Source organism: Raphanus sativus, chromosome 9 (genome assembly GCF_000801105.2).
Source record: "Raphanus sativus cultivar WK10039 chromosome 9, ASM80110v3, whole genome shotgun sequence".
Classification (NCBI taxonomy): Eukaryota; Viridiplantae; Streptophyta; class Magnoliopsida; order Brassicales; family Brassicaceae; genus Raphanus; species Raphanus sativus.
Window position 1 is genome coordinate 25,812,808 of NC_079519.1, and position 21,516 is coordinate 25,834,323.

General features: G+C 35.1%; 1 protein-coding gene across 1 annotated transcript; it reads right to left on the reverse strand.

The window, feature by feature from the left end:
• Positions 1-1,503: 1,503 nt before the first annotated feature.
• Positions 1,504-2,208, reverse strand: LOC108826050 (transcription factor bHLH146). Its single transcript, XM_018599424.2, has one exon. The coding sequence runs from the start codon at positions 2,060-2,062 to the stop codon at positions 1,574-1,576; it is 489 nt and encodes a 162-aa protein (XP_018454926.2). The 5' UTR covers positions 2,063-2,208; the 3' UTR covers positions 1,504-1,573.
• Positions 2,209-21,516: the final 19,308 nt, after the last annotated feature.

Here is a 21,516-nt window from a genome sequence, read left to right on the forward strand (position 1 = left end):
TCCCCTAATTCATTCTCTACTTTATAATTCCGAATCAAATCATTAAAATAACTACATATAAAATGTTATACATTATAAACTAATACCATATGCAACATATGTTATAACATAAATCGGTTCTAGACATGGAAAAAAATACATTATTTAGATGTCAATATATATATAACAAAAATATAAAAAACGAATTTGAAAATCATATATAACCTTAATGAAGATTTTGAAAAGAATATATGCACACAACGTGGATCCGCATCTAGTTAATATTTACTATTACTATCTCATTTCCGTACATGTTTGTTTATAAATTCATATTATATCTAATATATGAGCAATATTTTATTTTATTTATTCACAAATTAAAAGAATATATATATATATATATATATATATATATATATTTTGCTTATGTACAAAGATAAAAGACGTCTATCAAGATGTTTTCAAAAAAGATGTCTATCATGTGAGATACATTGCGATTGTAGTGGGGTTTATGAAAAGTCAAGTGTGACTTCAAGACACGTGCAAAGATATTGATGATGACTTGAGATCACACCACTTGCTCTTTGTAATCTGATAAGAAACTCTGTTGTGTCATTCCTTGAATTTAATTCACTTTCTCTATTAGCCTTGAAGTGTCATTTGTACTCATTGAGAACTGAGGAGCCTTTATTTTACTGTGTCTGGTGCACTAAGGGTATTTTTTTTTTTCAAGTTCTTTTATTAACTATAACAAGAAAATAAGAAAATATACTCATCAATAATTAGAAGTATTCCAGGAAATTGATCTGTGTCAATTATGATGATGTATTATGAAACAAAAACTATTATATAGTTCACAAATGAAAATGAAGTTAAATGTATTCAGGAATATCAAAAAGTCAGTCGGTGTTACATAATCAATTTTATTTTTGGTTTATTTTGTCTCAAAAATATCAACAACATAAAATTAAATAAACTTTCTTGAGGAAATGGAAAGAAGACAAAACAAAGGATTTGGGTTACACATGCTTTTTTTGTATATATCATAACCCACAACAATTTTCACATCAACAATATGTGTGAACATATGATGATATGAGCAAATAAATATATAACTTCTCGTGGACCATACTTTCAAACTTTATTCACATATTCAACTTAGTTATATCATATATCTAAGCATAATAATATATATATCCCGATCGAGCTTCTAAATTTCACATTATCCAAATTGAACTTTCAATATGTCAAAAAAGGAGACAAACCCCCACACTAACGTTATAAAATAAGAAAAAGGTGAATTATATGTTCTTTTCTTGAGAAACCTATAACTTAAAATAAGTGCCCTTGCATGTAATCAACTCACATTAAGTTATATGTATTTTTCTTGAAAAAAGTAAAGGAAAAAAAGTTTAGCTTTAACGAACTATATGTAAAATTTTGACATACAAAATGTTATCCGTAATCATAAGTTAGATAAGAGGATACACCATAATAATCATATGTTCATTTATGGAGTCGAGATAAAATAGCTAACTTTCTTTGTTTAATGTAAAGGACAACGCATATGAAACATTTATTTATATAATAATAATCAAGAAATGTTATCTTGAACAAGTGATTTTAGAACAATCATCTGCAACTCAAGGCATACAATGTAGCTTCCGACCTCGCTCAATATCTCCTCCATATTCATCTCTTCTCCTCCTGGAACAAGCTTTTGCAATTCCTCCAGTTTCTTCTTTATCTCTGCTCCTTCTGTGCCATCTTGTTTACAGATAGATGTTTCTAAAATCTTGGGAGAGTAACTAGGATCTTCATGAGGGGGAGATAATAGCTTGTGTTGCAAGAAACGGCTCCACGCAAATTCTCGAGCAGACAAAGCCAAAGCCATGTCTACTTCATGTTTCACGGTTTGCTCAAATGTTTTGCTGTTGATTTGCGAAGATGGTTTGTTCATGTTGATCTTGCTGAGAGCTGGGACCAAGTGATTAACGTATCTTCTGGCAAAGACTGCCTTCGGGTTCTTCTTTTCTTGGAGAGAAAAAACCCGTTTTCTCTTGTTTATAATTTGCCTCTCCATATAAGCATTTGTTTGCTTCGTATGAAGTCTACAAAAAAAAATACATACATATATATATATAGCAAATCTCAGAACATGGAGAGAGCAGGGGAGAGGGAGAGGGAGAGGGAGAGATCCTACGATTGTGTATAATGATATGGTTTGATGTTGTGCAGTAATGCCTATATATATTGGTAAAGCTCATGTGATGTTCAACACAATCACACTTTATGAAGTTAATTCTTTGGATATAAATGACTTAATATGTTTAAGAATTATACTACTATATATGTAAAATAGATATATAAAAGAAAATTTCATTAAGATTTAATTTTATGTCGGCAAGTACTCTAGTTACGAGTGCTATTTTCATATGATTTGTGAAACTATGAGTTAAATCATGTTGTAAAGTAGACGCCTTTGTCTTTACTCTTTAGACACTATCGTATAAGTTTTAACAGAAAAAATTATTAAGGTTAATAACCAAGTTTGGACACAATATGTAAAGATATTTTAGTAACTTGTTGTGACTATTTTTTTAGTATAACTTAAAGACAAACTCTCACGTAGTTCAAGGATGGTAATCAAAATTAATCATAAGATTACAATTGTATTTACTAAAAAGAATGCAATTAGGTTAAACTAATAATGGGCGAAGGAAGAAAACACACACACATGGAGTCACATGGAAGAGCTCTAAATTTGGATGCATCATACCTACCCTAAAAGAGAGGTGGCTTGAGTTCCCTCTTTACCATGTGACTACATTGCCAGAATATGAAGACATCAACATTCAAAACCCCACCTCCTATTAATACATTCACATGTCCCTCTCTCTCTCTTTCTGTACAAACACATACATCCACACATACTTGTATAGTTGTATGTTGTCTGAGTCTTTGAATGTATGCATGTGTGCATGTGTTTGTGTGTCTTTGATTTTACCATTTGTTCTCTCTTTGTCCCTTACCTCCAGTTAATTTACTCCCCTTGATAATTTTCTTTGGCTTGTAATTGTACTGGTTAAGAGCACCTTGGAATTATCAATTTCACTACCCACATCTTTTCACTTTCTTGCAGTTTAAAAGACAAGAACGAGAATTTAACTTAGTTCGTATTACTGATGTTACAAATTATGTTTATTGATACAGTTTTTGTTTTGTTTTGTTTGGCAATAAATATGATTTATTAGTTCGGGGTGGGGCATGGGATGGTACACGTTAGGGTTAAACATGTTTCTCATTTTTTTTTTGGTTTTGAATACGTGCAGTTAATACTTAATACTCAATAGCTAGATTTCTTGGAAAACGTGTAACTCTCTCCGTACATATGTCTAAGCGAATATTTATTCTGTTTCATAATAAGTGTCATTTTAATATGTTTTTTTATTATACAAAAAATATCATTTTACAATTCTAATATAAATTATACTTTTAGCTGAAAAATAACAGTTTTACAAAAACAATTATTTATTTCAAATACTATTGATGAAAGAAGTGTAATTAATAACAACTTACATATATTTCCGTCACTTTCTTAATCTTTATAAAAAATGTTAAAGTGACACTTATTCAGAAACAGAGGGAGTATATGTGTATGTCATTAGGTATCCTAGTTGTGCACATTCAAATATATTTGTAACCAATATAGTAGCTGTAGGGGTGGATTATATATCCACAAATTTTGATTCGATTCGACTCGTTATTCATTTTGATTCGAATCAAAAAATTCAGATATCCGTAACTCAACGAAGCAAAGCAAATACTAATGCGCAATATCCATGAGAAACGAAGCAAATCACAGATAATAATATATTTAGCAACAGGTATTCTATCTGTTATATGCATATATACATATATTTACAGAATTATTTTTTATTTACTAAATTTATTATAAGTTATATGGATATTATATTTTATATAGTTTTTGCAGTATTTTTATTTACTAAATTCATTATATTAGTTATTATATTTTTTTAAAAGTAAATAAACTTTATTTTTCTAATAAAATATAATTAGGAAAAATTGTCAAAACGAGACAAAAATTAACACGATTGTCCCTTTGGTATAATATCATCATTAAGTAGTCTCATTAGTATTTTTTTTTATAATCTCAAAACTAACTCTTGATTAATCAAATAAATACATTTTAAAAATATTTAAATATTAAAAACGAATTATGAATTAAATTTTATATATATATATATATATATATTAGTCGAACTTTTAGAATATATTAATAAAGATGATATATTTAACGTTTTGTATATTAATATAAAAAATTTGATATAAACAATTGAATTCAAAGTAATTATAAAATAAATACACTAATAAAAGAAATGAATATATTAGTAAAAATTTAATTAACATAAAGAGTACACAAAAATAAAATATTATTTTTTATAAATTGTACATTTAAATTTACAAACAAATATTTCCAAATATTGACTATAAAGTTTTAGTCGATATTCAACAATTTTTAGTGTATATTAACCATTTTATAAATTATTTAAATATCTTAATTTTTTTAAAATATTTAATTTTTTATCATCTGTGATAAATTATTTTATACTTTAAATAGTTATAATAAGTAACACTTATATACTAACATTTTACGATACTTATATACTTAAATTTAATTATTAATTTTAAAATATAATGTTAATTAAATAAAATATTCTCATACATAGCATGTACAATAACATTTTTATATTCCCCGTGATATACACAATTGAATTTCAAATAATTCTATAAATAAATATATTAATAAAAATAAATATACATATATAAAATTTTCGATATATGTTTGTAAACATATCAAAAAATCAAAAATATTTTTATGTAATGTTTTAGGCAAGTAAAAAGATTACAAATATCTTAAGAATATTTTTATGACCAAATATACACGTTTTAGGAAGTTGGAGTATTTCAAATATTTTTAGAATATTTTCTTAACAGAAATTTTCTAAAATTTTGCAAAAGTCAGGTTTCTTATGAGTAGAAGACATTTTTTATATTGCGTAGAACGAATACAAAAATTCCATAAGCATATTCTACCTCATGTAACCGTTAGAGTTATGTTTAGATTTCATATTCCGGAGTTGTAGAATACATAATAAAAGTCGAAGCTGCATTCGACAGAAAAGTAACTATTTTTATTATTAGTAGAATTTACATTCACCCTCTTTAGAATTTTAAGTAAAAATAAATTGTTCGTTTAAAAAAAAGAGTAGACGAACTTGTTTAATATAGAATTCACTTTCTAATAACCCATTTTCCGTAGAGATGAATTCCTACTTTTAGTAAAATGTAATTTTAAAATCTAATTTATCAAGTTTTCAATAAAAAAGTATCAGTTTGTGTATATGGGCGTTTTATCAATTGTTTCTAGTTTTAAAAAAAAAATAATAATTATAAAACTATTTATTTCATTAACCATACTGTATTTTTATTCCGTTTTGATAATTTTTTTAATATTATTATTTTTTATTATTTTAGATTTTTATTTATTTTAATTATTTTTGTACATATTAAATCGGATATCTAGTCAAAATTTAAAATTTTATGGATATTCGGAATACTGTATATCTAAATGACAGCTGATCAAATCGAACCGAATAATCGATCGTTCGGATAAAACGGATCGAATTACGAATATTTCGCAGTCTCATTTGTGCCCACCACTAATAATAGATATAATAAACGTTTGTCGGTTTGAATAATGAGAAATCAAAGGACGCTGTCAGAGAATCTGTGATAGTAAGTGACATGTTATGATTTGCTGATTTTATACTCGCCTCACAATTTTATCACTGGAAAATATTTCTGAATAAACAAAATCAGGAAAAAGGGGACCCAAAAGATATGGTTTTAAGTTATGGAGGAACATGTGGATTGAAATAAGTGCATTGTTCGTATTCTTAATTTGGATGTATTTCCACTAATGCCACCACGTGCAGAACACTTTACAACTTTGATTCCTAAAGCCTTCACTTTTTTTTTTCCATCTGAAAGATTTTCATTAGATCGTAGTCACATACAACTTTCCGATACAGGGATCACCCAAAAAATTATACAACACTATGCACCCTACCATTCTCAAAAACATGAGAAGACCAACAAGGGTGACCTAAGATTGGAACCTACTAACTGCTAGAGCACTCTTTGCTATAAGGCGGGCGCCTCTATTTGCGCCATCAGATTCAGATTCCACCAGCAAAATAAAAAAATTCCAAGAAAGACACCTAAAGCTTTCATTGTTTTTTTTTGCCGTCTAATATATTTTTATTAACGGGTCTAAGCCCAAGTGGAAACAACACATATACACTAAAACATTAAGTCCATAACGAAGGGCAAACAAAAGAAAACATTGGGCTTTTAGCTTAGCCCACAACGCAGAAACCGCGTCAGATGTCCACGCGTTTCAGAAAGATCATGAAACGCCCACGTGTTGAAAACCCACCCCTTCACAGGACACGCGTCACATAGTTACCACACCGTGACTCTCACCCCAAGACCACCGCCGGAGACGAAAACAGAACACGCGTTTCGCCGGAACACACCGGAGTCAAAAACACCGCACCCATCGTCGCCAAACGTCGAGAACTCCTCCACCATCCCCACACAGATCGACGAAATCACCTAAAGCCTTCATTTATTTCCTCTGTGTAACATATTATTCATAATTTGTAAAAACATATATGTTTTTAAGATTTGTTTTTGGAAAAAGGTAGTCTAACCATGATATGTTTATAGATAAATTGTTCGGATTAAGTGTACCCTTCTGATAGTTATTAATCACAAAATTGATGTAGGGAAATGTTACATTCAATTTGTTGTACGCTTCTATCTCTTATATATTATTTTAGGAGCATTAGAAATAAATAACTTTTAATTCATGTGTGATTTACATTAATGTCATTTTCTGTGTGTCATTACGACATGCTCTCTCAAGACCTATATTCAAAAACTCTTAGTTTATTAGAATAATTACACTACGTACTGTCATTGGTCATTACATTATAACTTTATTCCTTATTAACTAACCAAAAATACAATGTCTACGATTAATGGTTTGTTTTTATTATTTTCCATATATTATTATACGGATTATTAATCATGATGCATTTGATTTACTCACATATGATTTCATACGTATTTAAAATACAAGACATGAATGCTATGTTGATATGTTTTAATGTAAAATCATTATCAAAGCTAATGGCTCGATATCATCAAATGATCTAGATCATTATTTTCCATGTAATATTTTCATGTATTATTAATAATATAGCATTCAATATATTACATAAAACATGTACATAATGTGGTGATGTCTACCTAATACACATACATGGGCTATTTTTCATGTAATATTTTTGTCATATAATTTATATTTTTCCATATAATATTTTTCATATTTTTTTTTCATATACGTTAAGAACTTAATATGGTGGGATCACAGGAGAATATTATGGTTTTTCATTATTATAAGAAGCTGATTCAAATTATATGAAAAAAATATCTTTGTACGTTAAGTTGGGCATTTATTCGCTTGATGTATGTTCATAGAGATCAAAAACGAATTCTCAATCACGATTTTTTTGCGTGTCAAACCCCACATTATTTTCGTAACCTTTCAACGTTAATTATGTCATTTATAAGTTTAATAATTATGCATTTGATTCGTTTATTTTAAATAAAAGATCTTCAATCCTCCGTCAATCACGCAAAACTGGTAGTTTTTAATTGTATTTTCCTTAATTTATCACAAATTAGGAATGTAAATACGCTTTTTATGGTATTAGAGATTCAAAGTAGACGTCGACTCATACAAAAATATAGAAACTTAACGATTATATCAAGTCAAATTTAGAAAGTACGTGTGATCATCACTGATTGCACTTTAAAATTAATTTGCGAATACATGTTACTCGGTTTGTTTCCTTTAATATTACAAACAAATCGTGTAAACGTAGGAACAAGAAAATTAATATATGAAGATTCTGATTTCGAATAAGAAATATTATTGTGGCTATTAATTGCGTCGAGTTTAGTTTTAAACCTAGGTGCCTTGCTCATATAAATACACGCCCTTACAGATACATCTCCTCACCATGGTCTTCTTCTAAAAACTACTTTACCACTACATCCAAGCAATCACAACACTCATGACATTGTTTAACTCAGTTGCTGATTTGAATCGTATATATAGTCACATTTTCCATATATATTAATATTCTATCAGTATGAATCGTATATATAGTCACATTTGTCATATTTTTTGAAATATTATAATAAAAGAAACTGTGATGAACCCAATGGTATTCCAGAAATGAGGATGCATGTGGTGACTAACATTGATGGTTTTCCAAATTTATTTTGAACCCAATGATGTTTCAAAAATTGATACTTTCAGAAAAAGATATATCATTCGTTTAGTGAATTTGGTAAATAAATGTTCTAAAGACACTTTTTCACATCATTTGTGGTTTTATCAGTTTTTTTTGTTTCTGTATAATTTGTTTCTTTCGTGTTTTTTATTATCTATATTTCTTTTAATATTATAATCATAATTTTTATTAATAAAAATTATATTGTTTATGTTTTGTTTTATCTTAAATTAATAATAAATTTGTACCGGTCTTTGCATACTCTTATATATGTTTTTCCTTTGATCAAAAAACAAATATAAATTTTAACTTTTTAATATCTATAGATTAAAAGTAAATCTGATGTTTAAATCACTCACTCCGCGCAGGGCGCGGAGATCACCTAGTTTACCATTATTTCTTTCACAACTTTAAGTAGTTTCTAAAAACTTATTCTTTTTTCCATTATAAATCCATCTTATTTTAGAGTACCAGTTGGATTTTATACCCAAAAAATGACTAGAGGTCGTAAAGATCAAGACTTTGATCTTACAAACGGTTTCATTTCAATGAAATACTTGATGGAGATGATCACCCATGTTATCAAGATTTTGCTTTAAGTACTCCAGAAATGCGTGAGTTTGCAAGTTTACAGACTTGTCAAATCATGGACGCAAGTTTACTTGATGCAATAAGAAATCCGAAGGACTCATTTATGGTTAATGACTGATGGCTTCAAACTCGTACACATGTATATGTTGTCTTTTAACCAGATGGCTATTCATATCACTTAAGGTGCATATTCTATCTGAATCAAGAGGAAGTCAGGAAATGAAAACATTTCAAATTCACAAACTATGTTACTCAAATGCAAGAGTTTTAATGTCTGATGGAAGACTTCTAGAAGGATACAAATGTAATGTTTAACTCTACATCTACTCCTATTCCGCTTTTCTAAGAAGCTGAAAACTTTAAAGCCATTAATCAAAAAGTTGAGAAAGGACAAATTACGGGATTGTCAAAGCGAAAAAAGATGCATATCAAGACTTGTTTGATAGGCAAGAAATCACTTTAACAGCCCCATCAGCTGTGAAAATGAAATTAGAAGCAGAGGAACAAATCAAATGGGAAAGATTTTCAAGTTTTGAAGAGGAGTTTATGAAAAAAAGATCTAAATTACATTGTTTGAAGGTAAGGGATCAAAGCAACAAGGCTTTCTACAACGCAGCAAGACAGCGTGAGAGGAGGAACGTAGTTTGTGAAGTGGAGAGTTATTCAAAAAATATTGTCATAACTCAGGAGAAAATAAAGGTGGAAATAGAGAATTTTTTCTGGGATTTTGTTTTATACTCCCATAGACATGCAACATCCATCCATTGATAGTCTTCAACAAATTATATCCTTTAGGTGCTCTGAGACAGATTAATCAGCGAGATACGAGATTGTGACCCAAGCAGTTATGAGGAATAAAGAAAGATATGGAAAGAAGATTTCTAAAAAAATTATGCGCCATGGTGTATAAGGAGGGTAGCAACCTAAGAAAGAAGGTGCATTTTCTGAGAAAAGATATCAAGATATTGGAGTTTTTAGTTAGAAAGTGACAACAAGAGAACCGTAAGAATAACAACTAGGATTATGGTCCTCGCGTTTTGGGTAGTTAAGAATTGATCAGTCGTGATACATAAAGTGTGTGTAGTCGTAGAAGTCTGATGAAATAAGACCGTAGGGTTTGTTTAAGCGACTATTAATAAAAGTATTGATGAAAAAAGTTTTGGTATTCAAGTTTTGCATAGTATCCTTATTTTTGGTTTTATATTTTTGATGTAGATTTCATCGTTAATTTCTATTGAAATCGTTTTTTTGTCAGATAATATTTTTAATGGGTTAGATGTGCTTTCAAGGAGTTCTTTTAAATTTTTAATGGGTTAGATGTGAAATCTTTTCTGGTATTTTTCATTGATAGACTATATTGAATAAAAGAAGTTTCTGAGAAAAATGATTGTTTTTCGGGTATTCGTTTTCATTTATTTTTATATAAACATTTTGGAAACAATTCTATACTGGTATATATTACTATATATGAGGTATTGCAGATTAATTTTTAAAACAAAAAAAAATATTATGGTAAATTTTTTTTTCTTTCAATAGAATGTTTCAAACTTTCACATGTATTAGTATTTTCTTCTGTATATAGGTTTTAAATTATTATTTCATTATTGAAATCGTAAATATATATAAAGATTGGTAAAATATTGTTTTATTGTCATTTTCATAGAGATTTTAACATTTTACATATTTATAAAGATTATTAATAAAGACTACTTTTAGCTTCATAGATTCATATATCGAGTAAATAATTAAAAATATTTTTTCTTTAATTTTTAAATAAATTATATAGTTTAAAGTTTGTTTTCATTGGATTAAGATAGTATAGATTAATAATTGTTAGATGGTGATGATTTTGTTATTTATTTATTTTTTAAATTATATAGGAGAACCAAGTTAGAAGATCTTCGCAACAATAAATATCAAAGCTTGATCTCCGGGTTTAAAAATAAATGATTCGAATATTCCTCACTTTGTTAAACACATGAAAATAATTTCATTTTTTAAAGTAGATATTGCTTTAAAAAACAAGTCTCATAGAGTGAATATGCATAATATTGGAGACAAGTCTTACAAGAGATCTTCAGCATGGCGTAAGGAATACTGTAAGGAATGAATCTCATAGGGCGGCTCAGGATGATGCAGTCAGACATGAATTCTTATAAAGCAGGTAGAATGGCCAGCTGTAATATTGTCTATGTAATGTTTCTCATTGTTTCTAATAGCATAATAAACCCGACAAAAAAAAAAAATAGATATTGCTTTGATTTTATAATAACAGAATACCACTTAATCTTTAAATTATTTGAATTTAAATATAATAGAAAGTATGTATTCTGATAGCTTAATGACGTAAAACAATTGACAAACTTCATCTTCTCCAAATGCATCAATGTGTTCATTAAAATACTAACATATTTCCCGAGCTTACAATCAAATTATCTTTAGTAAAGAAAGGACAAATAAATGCATGTAATTGTACACGACGATCATTTAAATATTGTCTCAAGCTATCATTGATTGTCGATCAATACTACGAAAACACTATTATGGTATCTAATAACATGTGAAGACGTCCGTGACTGTACAAAGTTACACTATTAATTCATTTGTTCATTACAATCAGAAACTGGCTTTCGAGTGACAGAGATGTATGTCTTTGACTGAATAACACAAGTATTCACACTGTCTAACAAAAGTACTCATGATCTTTTAATATGTTTTGTAGAATGAGGTTTACACGTCAAAGGATCTTACAGTTTCTTTTTGCTACTCAAAAAAATCTGTGAAGATGATATAGACAAAATGTTTACAACCGTGCAGGTTTTATTTTCATTTTTATATGTATATATATTTATTTAGATCATTAATAATGTATAGTTTGCATGTTGTAAATAATCAACTGTTTAAACCGTCGTATGTATATTTTGCTTTTTATTATATATTTATCTTATTGTATTTGCATTTAGTTATTAAACATATTAATATGTGGATGAAAAACATATTTGACAATTATTTTTTATTTAATTGATATTAAATTTTTATCCGTTTTTCAAAGCTAGATTTCTTTTTAGCAGTATTTTCTATGTTTATTTATTTTACACAATATATTATTATATCTACAAAAGTGAAATACATGTTAATTTTTATACATGTAGTATATAGTCTGCTAATGTTAAGTCGCTCTGTCATATTATATTTTTAACATAAATATTTTCTATTTATGAAAATAAAATTTAAAATTTTATCAATTTAAAATCATTTTATCATATTAAGTTCAATATGATAAAAAATTAACATGATTGATTGTGATTATATAATAGATAAAAATAAGATATCATATTTTATTTTTCATTTTATAAAAACAACTGAATATATTAATGTATGATAATATTTTAAAACTAATTACGGAATTAGTTAAAATATTTACATATAATTTTGAAAATTAAGATCTTGTTAAGATCTTTTTAAAAGATTTTTCGAAATTTAATATATATATATATGTATATTTAAATTTTAAATAAAAAGATATCAAAAGATATTATGATTAAAATAGTTCAAAGATTAATAATGATTAAAAATATAGTGTGACCAAGTCTAGTAGATAGTCCATTTTTTTAAAAAATTACACATGAATTATAAGTCATGACTTCTGTTTTAATATAATAGATACTTTATGGGGCTAATTTACCAAATAACCAAAAAAAAGTAGAAATTAGATTTGTAAAGAAAAGATAGTTACTCCATTTGGGAAGTGATGGACCTCCTCCGGCGTTCAATCTCTGAACCTCGATGACATATCATCAACTTGGGAAGCGATGGACCTCCTCCGGCATTCAATCTCTCTCCCACCGACGGGATTAGGACCGGGAACCCTTGCAGTGTGGATCTATTGGAATCTGTGGATCTCCAGAAACCTCTTGATCTTCCAAAAGCGAACATTCACGCCTATAGAGACCCTTCTCAAGGCGATCGTCGAAGCTCGGGAATGGACAACATCCCAAACCCCTCAACCTACTTCATCTCACCCTCCTCGCATCAACCAGGATCCTCCTCCAAACCCAAATCGACCTTGCATGTACACAGATGCTGCTTGGAACTCATCGACAAAGTGTGCAGGGCTGGCTTGGATCATTGATGATACGAGATCATTTTCCACCTACTCAACGACCTCCACCTTCGTGGCGTCGCCCCTCATTGCAGAAACTTTGGCGTTGCGAGACGCCATGATCTCTGCGCTTCAGCATGGATTTAACGCTCTCCTGATCCTATCGGACTCTGATACACTAAAAATGAATTCTTGCTACTGCCAAGTTAACAGTTGCAATTGTAGTACTTGAGATTCAAATCCAGAGGACCAGTCTACACTCTAGTTCTATGAGTTTCGAAATAAAGCTAAGATGAAGATACAATTTGGGTTGAAAGAGACGATAGTAAACAAGCAAAATAAAACACGAGATTGATTCAATTAAACAAGAGCTAGCCTAGGGTATTTCATTGGGTGTTGAATTGGAGCCAAACAATTATTCAAGCGCGATGAAGTGCCTTCTAGAACTCGGATCACTCAGCTGGAACACTCCACTGTCATGGCAGTGATCTCTTTGCAGATCGATCTCACCACCTAACTGTCGTTGGGATGAGGATCGATTGCAAACTTTAGAGAACAGGTCCGATCAGTTCACTTACCACCCTAATATCTACTTTCGCTGATTAGGGATACTAAACTCATTCAATACATCCCAAGTTATCATCCTAAGCGGTTAACTAGGCGATGAACTAGTGATCTAACATCAAGTGATCAGGTTAATGAAAGCAGTAAGAACAGTATGAATGAAGAACAGTTATGGATCGCTTATCTATGTTTAGCTCATGAATCAACACCCTAAAAACCCTAGGCGAGCAAGGCTACTACTCGATCATGATGCAAATAGACAAATACATAAATCCTGAATAAAATTGCATAAGAACAGAGTATGAAACAAAAGGGTTCATATGATCTTCTCTATGAGAGGATGGATTTCTTCTCCCTTACAAGTTGCAGATCGCAAATACTCAGTGTTCTCTTGTAAAAACTAGCGTAAGAAAAAAGTAAAAAGATAGATGGTGTTTTTATATGGAGGCGCCAATCAGAAGAAAAGAGATTAGGGCAACAGGGCTTTAATTCCCGAAATAGGAGTTTCATATTCGTCTGGAACAATCTTCGGATCACTCCGTTTGCTTGTTCCGCTTAAGAGAGAACAGTCTCGGGACTGTTCTCTTGAGTGTTCTCCGCAGGAATGCTCCAAAAGGACTTCTTTTCATCAGACACCTTCTCTTCTTTCTTCTACTAACTCCAGACCTGTAAAAGGTCAAAAAGGACTAGACTGACACGAATTAGTGACTTGAAACAAATGAAAACATGTATACAATGATGTGAAAACACCATATATCAATCCCCCAGACTTAGATCCTTGTTTGTCCTCGAACAAGACAAGTACCAAGAACAGGGAGAAAGGTTTGAAAGCGTGGGAACTCGCTTATTCTCAGTAACCATACTCTTACCACGAATCTCTGAACCATACAAGCTGTAGATTAGGACCACACACACTTACTGAGAACCCCCTGAAAAGGCAACACTTTCGAGACAAAACCCCTTATGTTCAATTAAGATCAGCGTGAGCTTCTTGTCACAGGCTCTACTCAGAGAGACGGGCTAGGTATAGAACAGGCTAACTTTTATGGTGGAGTTCAAGAGTGTTTAGGGTTTACCAAGAGCGGGTGCAGGATATCGCACAAAATGGTCGTGAGAGGACGGCTCCATTGAGGTCCACAGGTCTTACTCATCTCTGCTAATCGGACTGCTCTCCGATAGATCGATCATAGGACTGCTCTGCGTGATTCAACTTCCCCTTCAGAATACTTCACTGAAACCACCATTACTTTCTCAACTTCCCCAGTGGCATGCATCATAGATTCTTCTCCTTCTCGTCACCAGTAAATCAAAGCAAAAACAAAGAACTTTTATATATATATATATATATATATATATATATATATTTATATATATTTTTATATATATACTGAAATACAAAATGCTGGGGTGACGAGCAAGGAGGTAACAAGTGATGTACATGATGCCACTGGTGATTCATTCTGGTCTGTTCTAGCTACTTACTTCTTCGTTGTTCTCTATGGTATCGGAACAGGCACCTCGGTTGTTCTGCCTGCTTCCACTGTGTGAGCATTGATGAGTAAGAACTGCGTCGATCCTTTCCTCTCCGACCTTTTTGCACATATCTGCACATAAAGCACTAGAAAAGCAAATGCATGAGGGTGGAATAAAAGGTCAGGGTTCAAGGTGGGAACTAGCTAAAGATGAGCTAGCCACTCAGGAACAGCAAGAGGGATAAAAATCGGATAAGAAGTCCTGAGTGTAGTTCTCATTCTACCCTGATCTAGTGCCCATGACAAGAAGAATTAAAGTCCAGATTAGGTTCAGATAAAGTGGAGTTAAGTCTGCCCAGTGTAACCTGATCGGTATAGAACTTCTGGAGTGTCAAATGAGATAAGTCAGGGTGTTCCAGATCCATGTGTGGGTCTTTCATCACTGCTAAGGTCACTGAATAAGAAGTTTAAAGCACGAGGTGGTTAAAGAGCATCACAAAATAAGGTCCTGATTCCCACAATAGTTTTGATTGACTCGATCCTAAAGACTGACTCAATAAAAACACAAGGACTGACTCAAAAAGCACACAAGCGAATATAGTACAATCGCTCCCCCAGACATAGTTCACACCATCCCTGGTTGTGAAATAAATCAGAGGAAGCTGAAACACACCAAACAGAAACAAATAACATGAAAAATAAATAGTTCAGATGGATAAGACAAGGGATAGAAATAGTCCTTTCGGACTCAGTCTGAATTGCCGCTACCGGAGTGACCAGCTGTCCTCCTGTTCCTCGGCAGTCTCTTTGCTCCAGTGATGTTCCTGCCTGTTCCTTGCCTGGGCGCCTTGTTCTTTGTGGCGTACGCTCCTCCTGGGCTCCTATGTAGCCGCCTGTGATCGCCCTGAGTATCCTCTTCATGAGGCTTTTGTTCTTCTTCTGGGACTCAACCATCCAGCGTCTGTAGGCGTGATCATCAGTCACATCGGTGAAGTCCTCCAAGTCATACTCGACATCAGCCGGTGGAGTCACATGCTCCACATCATCCATGTCTTCATCATCGTGCTGAACCGGCGCCTTCAGTCATCGCAGAGGTGCTCTTCATCGAGTGAGAACACAATGTTCTCCAGGGATAAGAAGTCTGTGAATCCAGGCATAGGGAGCTTGCAAACAGAGGGTTCCCTTCTTTATCCTGGAACTTGTAGGTGGTCTCGTCGCGCAGGATGTGGCATGCGATCAGGTAAGGAGTATCGATGTACTCCATCTCAGAGACGACCGTGTAAGAGCTGAGGTTGACGTTGAAGCGCTGGAACAAGGGTGTGAGCAGACTGCCGCAACGATCCTTCTTATCATCAGTCCGAATCAGTGTGTCTCTGCGGTCAGCGAACATGGAGATGAGATGAAACCCCGAGTTGGTCTTGACCTCCTGGATCGGGGTGATTTCTCTCTGCGCATCTCGTCCTCAAGTCCCGTGTAGAGAACCTGGAGCTCTCCATTCGTGATCTTGGAGGGTACTCCTTCGCGAACAGGACGTTGGACACAATCTTGGCGATGATTCGGATAGCAGGGTTCCGGATCTGTGACTGGTAGGCTTTGCGAGAGGTGAACTTGCCGGCTGCGATGAGATCCCAAAAGGTGTCTGCCGGCTTGAACTTCTTTTCCACTGAAACTCCCCTTGGCGTGTCTGCAATCTCGAGTAGCGTGTTCAGATCGTTGAGAGAGATGGTGCAGAACTTGCCATCAGCCATGAAGGAGAAGGAGCAGTTCTCGTATGTAGGCGCATTGGGGTTCTGGTAAGTGATCTTGCACGTCGCGAGCACTTGCCTGACCAAGTCGGTAGAGAACCTGGGCCTGATAACAGAGAGGCATGAATCCCATAGCTGCATCGTGTCGAACACCTCAGTGTCAAGGCCTGGATTGCCTAGTGTTGGCTGGTGCACGAATCGCGTGGGCAAGATCTCTGCTAGAGGAGCCGGTTGTATATCGCTGCTGACTCCTTGTCTCATCCCTCAACGTTGAAGTCAAGGAGCATCGGATCATTGAGATCGATGGGCTCGCCCTCTTTCTTGTTCGGCCATGGGTAACCAGGTGGAGCACTCGTGGCTGGAGAAGCTGTGCTCTTGGTGGCTCTTGCGTTCCGCATCTTTGGAGGCATCTGCAAGACCAAAACAATATCCTAATATCAGCACAGTTCGTTGGTTGTTCTAGAAACGATGGAACAATCCAATCTTCTTGTTCTACCCAAGTCCATCGATTACTAGACAACCTACACAAGCCTCAATCTCAACAGTGCAAATCGCAAAGGCCAAGAATCACAAGCAACAATCGGTTCCCTTCCATTCAAAATCAATCATGAATTCAATCCTCAGTAGCAAGTATACTACCAAGAGCTACAATATAGGATGAAATCGCAAAGCACAAGGAAAAAGAGGATCCAAGAAATCACTCCCAAATCGCGATTTGCATGCGCAAAGAGGGGGAGAGTTCTTGTCTGATTACCTTGATTGGAGAGGTGATTCCTGGGAACAATCGGCGGAACAACCGCTGGAGTGCTCTCCTGGAGTGATCTCGAATTTTCTTGATTTTTCAACCTGCAAGTTAGTTCCTAAAAAGATAAAGACAAAAGAAAACAATATTTACACTCACCAGTGGGTTACCTCCCACCAAGCGCTTGTTTTCTGTCACTAGCTTGACTTCAATGGGCCGATTAGGCTTGAGGGGGATCGCTTAAGGGTATCTCTACACCTTCAGCGATTGTTGTGCCAGCAAGATATGGCTTTAGACGCTGACCATTGACAACAAATTCTCCACCTCTTGTGTCCAGCAACACAACAGCTCCATAAGGGTGAACCTCCTTAATGGTGAAAGGTCCAGACCACCTGGACTTAAGCTTTCCAGGGAACAGCTTAATCCGTGAATTGAAGGGTAAGACCTGATCGTTCGGAGCAAAGCTTTGCTGATGATCCGTTTGTCATGGAACACCTTGGTCTTTTCCTTGTAGATCTTAGAGCTCTCATAGGCCAGATGCCTGATCTCCTCCAACTCGTGGATCTGAATGGTTCGCCTCTCCTTGGCGGGTTTGATGTCGAAGTTGAGTAGTTTGACAGTCCAAGCCGCCTTGTACTCTAGCTCAACAGGTAAGTGGCACGCCTTGCCATAGACCAGATGATAGGAGTGGTCCCTAAAGGGGTCTTGTAGGCTGTTCTGTACGCCCAGAGAGCATCGTCAAGCTTAAGGGACCAGTCCTTGCGGGTGGTGTTGACAGTCTTCTGCAGGATGTTCTTGATCTCTCTGTTGGAAACTTCCACTTGACCACTCGTTTGAGGATGATAGGCGGTTGCAACCTTGTGTTTGACATCATTCTTGCTCAGCAATCCTTGAACAACTTGTTGATAAAGTGAGTTCCACCATCGCTTATAACCACTCTAGGCACTCCAAATCTTGGAAAGATGATGGAGGTGAACATCTTGGTTACAACTCGCGCATCATTGGTTGGACTAGCAATCGCTTCTACCCACTTGACATTCCACAGCAACTAGGATGTACTCGTTCTTGTGAGACTGGGAAGGGTCCCGTGAAATCGATCCCCCAGCAATCGAACACTTCAACTTCCAAGATGTAATTCTGAGGCATCTCGTCTCTTGCTTATACTCCCCATCCTGGCATGAATTGCATCGAGATATGAAAGCGTGAGCATCTCTGAACATAGTGGGCCACACAGAAACCGGCTTGGAGGATCTTGGAAAACTGTCAAGTGACCAGCATAAGAGGAACCGTGGCAGTGGTGAGGATCCCTGGAATATCAGCCTCTGGAACGCATCTCCTGAAGATTTCATCCTTGCCTTGTCGATAGAGATATCTCATCCCAGAAGTAGTGCCTTGCTCTCCCTTAGAAATTTCCCTCTTCTCATTCCCAGTGAACCTCAAAGGCTCTTTCTCAGCTGCCAAGAAGTTGGCAATCTCAGCAAACCATGGAAGGTTCGGGTACTCCTTCTGGATCACTGCAACGAATGCTCCTTCTACGCGGGAACAGTCCTTGATGACATGTGACGACTGCTCCATGTTGCGCAGACCAATCGCATTGACGTACTCCATCGGTTGTTCTTCATCAAGAACTGTCTCATCTGACACTTTCATCCTGGAGAGATGATCTGCTACTCCATTATCAACCCCCTTCTTGTCTCTTATCTCCAGATCAAACTCTTGGAGCAAGAGAATCCATCTTAAGAGCCGCGGTTTAGCATCCTTCTTCGTGAGTAGGTACTTAAGAGCCGCGTGGTCTGTGTGCACAATCACCTTTGATCCAACCAGATAGGATCTGAACTTCTCAAAGCGAACACGATGGCAAGGAGCTCCTTCTCTGTGGTTGCGTATCGGCACTGAGATTCATCTAAGGTTCTGCTTGCATAGTAGATCACGTGAAGCTTCTTGTCTTTACGCTGTCCAAGGACTGCTCCCACTGCAAAATCACTTGCATCTGTCATGATCTCAAAAGGAAGATCTCAGTCTGGAGGTTGGACAACTGGTGCACTGACTAGAGCTCCCTTGATCGTGTGAATTGCGGCTAGGCAGTCACTGTCAAAAGCAAACTGAGCTTCCTTGCAGAGCAACCGAGTGAGTGGTCTCGCGATCTTAGAGAAGTCCTTGATGAACCTCCTATAGAAACCATCGTGTCCCAAGAAACTTCTGATTCCCTTCACTGTAGTTGGTGGTTGCAGACTCATCATGACTTCGATCTTTGCCTTGTCCACCTCAATGTCTTTCTCTGATATCTTGTGTCCCAGAACAATCCCATCTCTGACCATGAAGTGGCATTTCTCCCAGTTCAGCACCAGATGCTTCTCCTCGCATCGCTTCAGCACCCTGCACAAGTTTGACAAACAGACATGAAAGGAGCTTCCATAGACGCTGAAATTGTCCATGAAACCTCCATTATGTCTTCGATCAGATCAGTAAAAATTGACATCATGCATCTTTGGAAGTCGCTGGAGCATTGCACAAGCCGATCGGCATCCTCCTGTATGCATATGTTCCATAAAGGCATGTGAACGTCATCTTCTCCTGATCATCTGGGTGGATGGGAATCTGAAAGAAACCTGAATAACCATCTAAAAAGCAATAGTAAGGGTGGTTAGCCAATCTCTCAAGCATTTGATCAATAAAAGGGAGTGGGAAGTGATCCTTACGAGTCGCAGCATTCAACTTACGAAAATCAATGCACATGCGATGACCAGTAACTGTTCTAGTGGGGATCAATTCATTCTTTTCATGGTTATCACAGTGATCCCACCTTTCTTAGGTACTACATGCACAGGACTAACCCACTTACTATCAGAGATAGCATAAATCACACCTGCTTCTAGAAGTTTCATTATCTCTTTCTTTACAACATCTTTTAGATTTGGGTTTAACCTCCTCTGATGTTCTACAGAAGTCATCGATTCATCTTCCAGGTGTATTCTATGCATGCACAGATCAGGTGAAATGCCAGGTATGTCAGCTAGAGAATAACCCAAAGCCTTACGATATTTTCTCAGCTCACACAAAAGCAGAGCAGTCTCTGCATTGTTCAGGTCAGCATTCACAATGACAGGATATGTGAGTTGGGTCCAAGAAATGCATACCTGAGTTCCTTTGGGAAGGATTTGAGCTCTACCTTTGGAGCTTTCAGCTCGCTCCATGAGTCATGGATCTGAGCTGCCGGAACAGACGGGTTCTGAGGCGCGTTGTTCCAGCCGATATGCTGGACTCACTGTTCTCCCCCAGACTTAGATTTGCCACCATTCTCTCAATACTCCTGGCTGAATCCAGGAATTTGGCATAGGCATCAGCATCAACACTCTCTAAGCTCTGCTCGGCTTCAGCTCTGACTAAGGCGAGTTCTAGTGGATCCTCGGTGAGAATCTCCTCGATCATTCCTCATGCGGCTTAGCGGATCACCATCTTCTTGGACAGAAAGTTTGTCCATCCAGCATCGGCTTCTTGAGCATCTGCTCCATCTCAAACTTCATCACAATATCTCCAAGATGGAGATCAATCTTCCTTGTCGGACATCGATGATAGCTCCAACAGTGCAGAGGAATGGTCTGCCTAGGATCAGGGATCATTTGAATCTTCCTCGACTTCCAGAACAACGAAATCGGCAGGAACAAGTGTGTTCCCAACAAGAACTTGAAGATCTTCGAGGATTCCAACTGGAGACTTCACAGATCGATCAGCAAACACTAGGGACATCCTGGTAGGCTTGAAGTTCGTGTATCCAAGGCGCTTAGCCACTGTATATGGCATGAGGTTTATGCTTGACCCTAGATCGACCAGTGAGCATGAGAAAACTGTTCTCCCAATCTGAACCGAG